Source organism: Silurus aristotelis, assembly GCF_946808225.1.
Source record: "Silurus aristotelis genome assembly, chromosome: 14".
NCBI classification, from domain to species: Eukaryota; Metazoa; Chordata; class Actinopteri; order Siluriformes; family Siluridae; genus Silurus; species Silurus aristotelis.
In genome coordinates, this window is record NC_139587.1 from 29,595,082 (window position 1) to 29,603,678 (window position 8,597).

At 38.6% G+C, this 8,597-nt stretch overlaps 1 protein-coding gene across 6 annotated transcripts in view; it reads left to right on the forward strand.

Moving 5' to 3' along the window:
- ano1b (anoctamin 1, calcium activated chloride channel b) overlaps positions 1 to 3,099 on the forward strand; it is a 63,119-nt gene extending 60,020 nt beyond the window's left edge. For all 6 annotated transcript variants that reach the window (XM_083561318.1, XM_083561320.1, XM_083561319.1 and 3 more), the window contains one exon: positions 978 to 3,099. In XM_083561318.1, the coding sequence (XP_083417444.1) occupies positions 978 to 1,208 (231 nt within the window). In that variant the 3' untranslated portion in view covers positions 1,209 to 3,099. The remainder of the gene's footprint in view (positions 1 to 977) is intronic.
- The last annotated feature ends 5,498 nt before the right edge of the window (positions 3,100 to 8,597 follow it).

Genomic DNA, 8,597 nt, shown 5'->3' on the forward strand with positions numbered 1-8,597 from the left:
ATAGATCTCAATAACTTTCTTTCTCATTTGTTTCTGAATTTCTTTGGATCTCAGCAAGATGTCTGGTTTTTGAGGATCTTTTAGTCTACTTCACTTTGTCAGGCAGGTCCTATTTAAGAGATTTCTTGATTGTGAACAGGTGTGACAGTAATCAGGCCTGGGTGTGGCTCAGATGTGATAAACCACAGTTTTAACAGGGGGGCAAACACTTTTTCACACGGGGCCATGTAGTTTTGGATTTTGTTTTCCCTCAATAATAAAAAACATAATTTTAAAACTGCATGTTGTGTTTACTTGTGTTCTCTTTTACTAATATTTAAATTAGTTTGATGATCTGAAACATAAAAATGTGAAAACGTGCAAAAAAAAAAAAAAAAAAAAAAAGAAATCAGGTACCAACACCTATTTACACCACTGTAGCTCTTTTCATATGTGTGTAAACTCCAGACATATTGACACCCTTACAAATTATGTTAAATCTGTGACTTGTATGTAATGACATTTGAATCTGTTTTTAATGATGAATTTTTTTGTTAATTTTTTATGTATTTTATGATTTTGTTTGCTGCATTATTACTGTGTTGCTCTGCATTTGTGTTTGTGGTGTGTAAAATTATTAATCTAATTCCCAGCAGGGTCAGAGTTCTGAAACCTACATATAACCCACATAATTCAGTTGATTGTGCTCTTAATTTTATTTTATGATAAAACAGTAATGTGTATATCCTCCTAATTTCAATGTTGTATAATGCTGATAAAAAACTGCATTTTAATTTAATTTCCTTTTAGAAAATCTATTTTTCCAAAGGTACAGTTGTATGCAAAAGTTTAGGAACCCCTGACAATGTCCATGATTTTCATTTATAAATATTTGGGTGTTTGAATCAGCAATTTCATTTTGGAAGTGTTATAAAGTGTTATAAATCTGTCGATGTTGTCAAAGCTTCTCTTTCTCTTCCTTTCACACTCACGTGCAGAATGTGGTGATGCTTATGAGCGACATTGTGGACTGGATCATCCCGGACATCCCTAAAGATATCAGCGTTCAGATCCACAAGGAGAAGATTCTGATGGTGGATCTGTTCATGAAGGAGGAGAAGGGGAAGAACTTGAACATTGGAGATGAGAAAGCAAAAGAAAACAACCTAAAACACAGTCCTGTCCTCCACCCAAGACCGCTCACACACACTCAGAGCAACTGCTACTAATGTGTGTGTGTGTGTGTGTGTGTGTGTGTGTGTGTGTGTGTGTGTGTGTGTCTGCGTGTGTCTGTGTGTGTATGTGTCTGTGTTTGTCATGACATTCCACAGATTAGTCTTTTGTTGGTCTTTGGAGAATTTTGTTATTTATAAATTACATTAATTAACTTAACAAGTAACCAATCACATTTCATCCCAATTACCATGTGACAGTCCTATGAGTCGGGGAGGTGAACTGATCATTGGATTTGCAGACAGAGACAGAGATCACTTTCTTCACTTCTGTGGGATTGAAGCCCCTCATCAGCTGTCTAAAGAATCACTAATTGTTTTTATGAGGTTTGGAGTTATGATTATAATGTTTATGATTGTTATAATATTAATTTATTTATTAGTCTCCAGTGAACACTTTATGCTGAGAATTGTTGTGGTTAATATGAGAAAACATTCTTATGTTCAGTCTTAAATTTTAAGAAATAAATTAAATGAACAATGCAGAAGGAAATTTCTCACACTGCTGAAGTGTCTCTATTAATAAATCCATCTTCTTCAGGGATCATCATCAGTCTGTAAACTTTGAGAATAGAGTAAAAAAAAAAAAGTACAGAAAATGACTGATGTAAGTAGTGCATAAAGAGTAGGGCAGAGGGGTAGTAGGTTTCAGGGCTGTACTGCAGTACGATTGCAGGGCAGAAGGGATGCAGGGCTGTAGGCATGCAGAGCAGTAAGGCTGTAGATCTGCAGGGCTGTAAGACTGAAGGGTTGCAGGGCTGCATGGCTGTAGGGCAGTAGGGTTGCAGGGCTGTAGGGCAGGAGGGTTGCAGGGCTGCATTGCTTTAGGGCAGTAAGGCTGTAGATCTGCAGGGCTGTAGAAATGCAGTTCGTTTGAAGGCTGTTAGATCACTGACATGTTCCTGAATTTCTGAACTTTTGGTAATTGTTAAAACATTACAGCTGCTAAAGCTTTTATTTAAAATAAAAATAGAAAACCAATTTAACCCTTTTATATGAAGACATTTATTTAGTTGAACAGTGTTTTCACTGCAGTATTTTTTTTTTTATTGAAGATGGATGTCACATTTACTAAACATTTTAAATTGTATTTTATATTAACTCAAATTTTAAGAATGTAAGGTTACATTTCAAATAGAATTTCAAACTTGTTTGGGAGGTTCCTGTCCTACAGCTCACAAAGTACCTAGCTATTTTGAAGAAAAAGCTTTGTACAACAAAAATGTAAATAAATTATAATGAAGTCTTCTACTTCATTATTATTTATTAAAATTTTTGTTGTATATGGAAAGTTAATTACAAAACTGTTTATTATTAATTAGTAAAATAATTATCAATTTAAAATGTATTACAATTAATCATTAAGCAAAATTAACTTTCACCTTTGGGCTTCAGGACAAACCCTCACCTAAAACTGATGCTAATGAATTTTTTATTTTCCCCAAAGATTCTACATTAATAATAATATCATTTTATTTACACTTTTTGGCATTAAAACGATGAAAGCCTGGAATAACACCTGTGCAAAGCAGAAAATCCTTACACACTTTTATTAGTTTTTTATCCAATTAAGTGGCATCAGGAGCTTAAAAAAAAATCTATTAAGACTTTAGATAAAGGTTCTTTTTTTTTTTTTTTTTTTTAAAGGAGACTTATGTTTACATGTATCATGTGTCTATACTGGATGTGAAGTAATAATCCCACATTTATTTGTTTAATGGCCTTATCAGAAAATCTCAGTGTACATTAGGGATCTTTTATACAGTAGTACATTATATTTAATCATACTGCAATGTATTGAGTCTTAAACTTTTAATTAGAGAATTCTATAATAAACCTGCAATAGAAACATTTTTGTAAAAAAATTACAAATAAACTATTAAACAAACCTGTGGTCTTGTGGACTGTATGTGACTGTCAATATGTCTGATGTTTTACTGTACAATCTTCCACAGAGAAAGAAAAATAAGTAACCAATTGCATCAAGCTGCTGCCCTACACAAGGTTCTTTCATAGGTAGAACAGTTTTATGCTGTTGTGTGTAATTTTTCCAAATGTTAAAAAGTCAATAAGTTTGAAATTACATTTAAAATAAAAAAAATTTTGTCCATGTAGTTGCAAAAACAAAACCGCACATTACACTAAAACTAGAATAATAATACCCTTATGAGCCTAAAGCCTTATGAACCCAATATAGCATGGTATTTTCCAGCATGATGCTTAATGAAAAAGTAAATATGTTTGCATGTAAAGGTTTCATCATTAGGGAACCTGTACAGTGTAAATGTGTGACACAGCACAGAGGCTCTCTGCAGGAGGAAGCACTTTTCTGTTTAAATTTATACAATGTTCTGTCTCTGTGTCGCTCCACTTCCTCTGGCTAATGAAAAACTAAACATACGAGTGTCTGTAAAAGTCCTGCAGTATTTTAACCGTACTGAGCAAATTATATTTTTATTTAGTCTTCTTTTATCATTTTTGAAATGGAGAAAATATTTATAACAGCACAGTTCACCTTTACCAATTTCCAGTCTTATTCAATGCTCCTCTGTCTTTCTACGTTATGGCCGAGTTGACAGGATGGGTTTCACATGAACAAAAAATTATTTGTCATCCGGTTTTATATTCCCTTTGACTTATTTTACTGTGATTGATTTTTTAGAAAAGGAAAAACCCACAATGTCCCTATCAATGCAAATGTAGTCGATCAGGTGGATTTTCTTATTTAGTTTTGTACTGGATCTACGAATTTAATGCAGCTAAGAAGTAATAGAAGTTTTTGTTTCCACTGTTGTAACATGGTTTCCCTTTCAGGAACTTCAGCTGCATCAACAACGCTTTAGGAACGCTTCCGCGTTGTCCACGCTCTGAATCATGTGTGTAATCTGTCCAATGGAAAGCGCTGCATTACCGGCTGGGAGAGGTAATGACCAGGAAGCTATAAAAGCACATGGTGTGAAGCTGGCGCTAGCTACTGTTTGTTCAGGAAGCGCTTTGAGTGTTTGTCCCCTTACAGATTTTTGCTAAGTGGTAAATGTGGAAAAATATAGAAAGAAAGAAAGAAAAGCAAGCGAGAGCACCCCTTGAGGGTTAGGGATTAGGGTTAAGGTTAGTGGTTATAGTTTAGGTGGGTAAGGGTTGGGGGTAGGTTTTAGGGTTAGGTTTTTGGTCACGGGTTAGGTTTAGAGTCAGAGGTAAGTGCTAACCTGTTTTCACAGGCCATCAATGCCCCCTAATAAGACTGTATTCACCTCTCGTTGAGGCCTTAGGGATAAACAGTACTTAGTTTCTGAATCCAAATTCTCTCTGCTATTTTTGCTGTGCACTGTACTTGAGCTTGAGATGAGTGGTGGAAACTTCCTTGTTGAATCTGTTTTGAATGTGTTGTTTTTGTTCCAGGTATTGTCCCTGATGTTTAGGTTTTCCCTGCTGAAGAGGATTGAGTTTGGCTCTGACCAAATAGTCTTGCAGGTTTTTGCTTTTCCTGAAAGCTGCAATGACTTTGTGGTCCCTGAATCTTGGTGTTTGTCCCAATATGTGGATAAAGTTGGGTTAGGGTATCTTACCTCCCTGATAAGCTACACAGAGACAGAGGAATATGTCAGTACAAGCAGCACGCTGGTGCCTTCTTCCCGGGTTCCTCTAGTTAGGTAAAATTTAAAAATCCTCCTCAAAAAGGACCTTTTATATCCCCTGTTCCTGAGTGCTCCGAAGAGGATTCGTGTCGCTTCCATGAAGTCCCGTTCTCGGGTACATATGCGACGAAACCTCAGTAGTTGTGATTTGACCAGGCCAGAGTAAGTGTGTTTAGGGTGAAAGCTTTCCTTGTGCAGTAGAGCGTGTGTGTCTGTTTCCGGGATAGGGCCGAGGTCTCCCATTCTGCCATAAATATGTTGGCGTAGGCTGGAGCAAACTTCTTCCACATCGCTGTTCCCTTAATCTGCAGGTAGAATTCCCCATTGAACTCAAAGTCGTTCCTCTTTAGATTTATTTCTAATAATTGGATGAGTTCCTGGAACTGTCCGGGTATTTTTGCAAAATACTTTTTACGGCCTGTATTCCTTCCTGGATGTCGATATTGGTGTAAAGGCTGTCAATGTCCATAGTGAACCATAGTGACAGCCTTTTGGGGAATTTCTAATTCTTTAATTTTCTGTATAAAATCATACGTGTCTTTTAAATAGCTAGGGTGGCCCGTCAAATGGGTATTTAAATGAAAATCCAGGAATTCGGCCGTATAGTACGGTTCGCTTCCGCAATCTGACACTATAGGCCTTCCTGGAGGAATTTCGTGGGGTTTGCTCCATTTGGCCGGCTCTTTGTGTATTTTAGGGAGCATATAGAATCTTCTGCTCCTGGGCTCTGTGTCACCCAAGAGATAGGACTTCTGTTTGTCATTTATGTGCTTTTTTGTATACAGGACCTGAACTATTTCCTTGACTAGAGTTACGGTGTCCGGATAAATGGGTTTGTCTTCTTCTTCTTCTTATTATTATTCTTTCGGCTGCTCCCATTAGGGGTCGCCACAGCGGATCATCCGTCTCCATACCACCCTGTCCTCTACATCTGCCTCTTTCACACCAACTACCTGCATGTCTTCCCTCACCACATCCATGAACCTCCTCCTTGGCCTTCCTCTTTTCCTCCTACCTGGTGGCTCCATCTTCAGCATTTTTCTACCAATATAATTAATGTCCCTTCTCTGCACATGTCCAAACCATCTCAATCTCGCCTCCCTCACCTTGTCACCAAAACATCCTACATGTGCTGTCCCTCTAATAAACTCATTTCTAATCTTGTCCATCCTCGTCACTCCCAACGAAAACCTTAACATCTTCAGCTCTGCTACCTCCAGCTCCACCTCCTGTCTTTTACTCAATGCCACTGTCTCTAATCCATACAACATCGCAGGTCTCACCACAGTCCTATAAACTTTCCCTTTCATTCTTGCATATACCCTACTATCACAAATCACTCCTGTCACTCTTCTCCACCCACTCCACCCTGCCTGCACTCTTTTCTTTACTTCTCTAACACACTCTCCATTACTTTGCACGGTTTGTCTAATTTTTGTTAATAATTTTTATCCTGTAATTGTCTGTACCCTTCCCATAGATATTGTTCATGGTCCATAATAATCATTGCACTGCCCTTGTCAGCGGGTTTGATGACAATATTTTGGTTATCTTTTAATTCTTTCAGAGCACTGATTTCCTCAGGAGTGAGGTTAAGTTGTTTCCAATATGGTCTGCAGTGTCTCTTGAAGGATCGAAGGTCTGTTTCAAACAGTGTGAGAAGTTCAGTGGGCAGTTTATCCATGGGTGGGACCCAGTCCGATTTAGGTGTAAAAGGTGGGGGAGTTTGATCTTTGTCATTTTGAAAATAAGATGCCAATTTTAGTCTTCGGTGGTATTGTTGTAGATCATACCGCATTTGCTTCCTGTTATATTGTCTGTTAATATTCCATGATGGAATAAAAGTTAGGCCTCTATTAAGTACGTATTTTGGGTGAGTGACTTTTTTGGCTAAAACAACCACATTTTTGTTCCCCTCCTGTGCATGCAGGCTTATGGGGAGATTTCATTTAAACGTTGAAGCCAATGTTCCCGCATAATTTTTCCGGCTGTATCCACTGTCCAGTAAATATTGTCACTCTCAGTGTGGAATTCTGATCTGGGCAGGGCCGGAATATGATTTATGTTGGCAGTGATGTAACTACTCAAGATGTTTAGTTGCGTTTGCTCCTTTGGTGGGAGCGTTCCTGAAAAGTTAAGTTACGACACCCAAATCTGTGCAAGCGGGAATTTTCCTTTCGCCGCTTTTAAAGCCGCCTGCATTTGTTTAATGGCAGTGTCTTTAGCGTTTTTAGAATTTGATTGTTGATGCCCAGTGCTAAAATGAGATGCCCCACGTCATTGGAGATCGGAATTTTATTAATCACGGCCTACATGTGTCTGAACGTGGCCCCCGGATAGCTTTCTGTTTGGAGGTCTGGGTTCTGGAAGGTTTTGTTACTGGTTTGGTGGACAAATCCGGTAGGGAGTGTGCCTCTGCCTCTGCCTCGGCCTCGGCGTGCACCGAGGCCTGCACCGCGATGGCACTTTGCGTCTCTGCTTTCTCTCTCGCTTCCTCCACATCAGTAGTGGGTGTAGGGATCTTCCATTTGTCCCCTACCAGTGTGTGAGCCTCCTGCATTGTTTTGTATCTCAGTCTTTTACCAATTCCACGTTTTGCCCATAACACAGCCGTCTTCCATTAGCACTGGTTTTGTACCAAAATCCTTCAAACTGGCAGTTATCCACCCCCTAATTAAGAAACCTGACCTTGACCCATGTCAGCTGTCCAACTACATACCAATATCAAATCTCCCCTTCATAGCCAAAATTTTAGAAAAGGTTGTAGCACAGCAGTTATGCTCACACCTACTTATGAATAACATTTTTTAAATGTATCAGTCAGGATTTCGGCCTCATCATAGCACAGAGACGGCGCTAGTTAAGGTGGTAAATGACCTGTTATTGGCCTCTGATCAGGGTTTTGTCTCCTTACTTGTTTTGCTCGACCTCAGTGCAGCTTTTGACACCATTGATCACACTATACTACTTGCTAGACTTGAGAACGTTGTTGGAATAAAGGGAACAGCTCTCTCTTGGCTCAGGTCTTATTTGACTGATCGCTATCAGTTTGTTGATGTAAATGGTGAGTTCTCCACACTCTCTGAGGTAAAGTTTGGTGTTCCTCAAGGATCTCTCTTAGGCCCTCTGCTTTTCTTTTTATATATGCTGCCTTTTGGAGAAATTATTCATAAACATGGTATTAGATTCCATTGCTATGCTGATGATACACAGCTGTATATTTCAGCAAAGCCAGATGAGAGAGATCAGCTTAGCAATGTTGAAAAATGTGTAAAGGACATTAGACAGTGGATGCTCGATAACTTTCTTCTGCTAAACTCAAATAAGACGGAAGTACTTTAACTAGGACCACATGCAGCTAGAAGCAAACTTTCTGATTACGTAGCATCTCTGGATGGTGTTTCTGTTTCAGCGTGTACGGCTGTCAAAGACCTTGGTGTGATTATTGACTCGAGTCTTTCCTTTGAGGCTCACGTGAATAATATTACCAGGATCGCCTTCTTTCACCTTAGTAATATTGCTAAAATTAGAAATATGATGTCGTTACAGGATGCAGAAAAACTAGTTGATGCTTTTGTTACTTCTAGATTAGACTACTGTAACGCTTTACTGTCTGGGTGTTGGAGTAAGTGCAGAAATAAGCTTCAGTTAGTTCAGAATGCAGCAGCAAGAGTCCTCACTAGATCTAGGAAATATGACCACATCACCCCTGTATTAATCAGTCTACACTGGCTCCCAATCAAATCTCGCA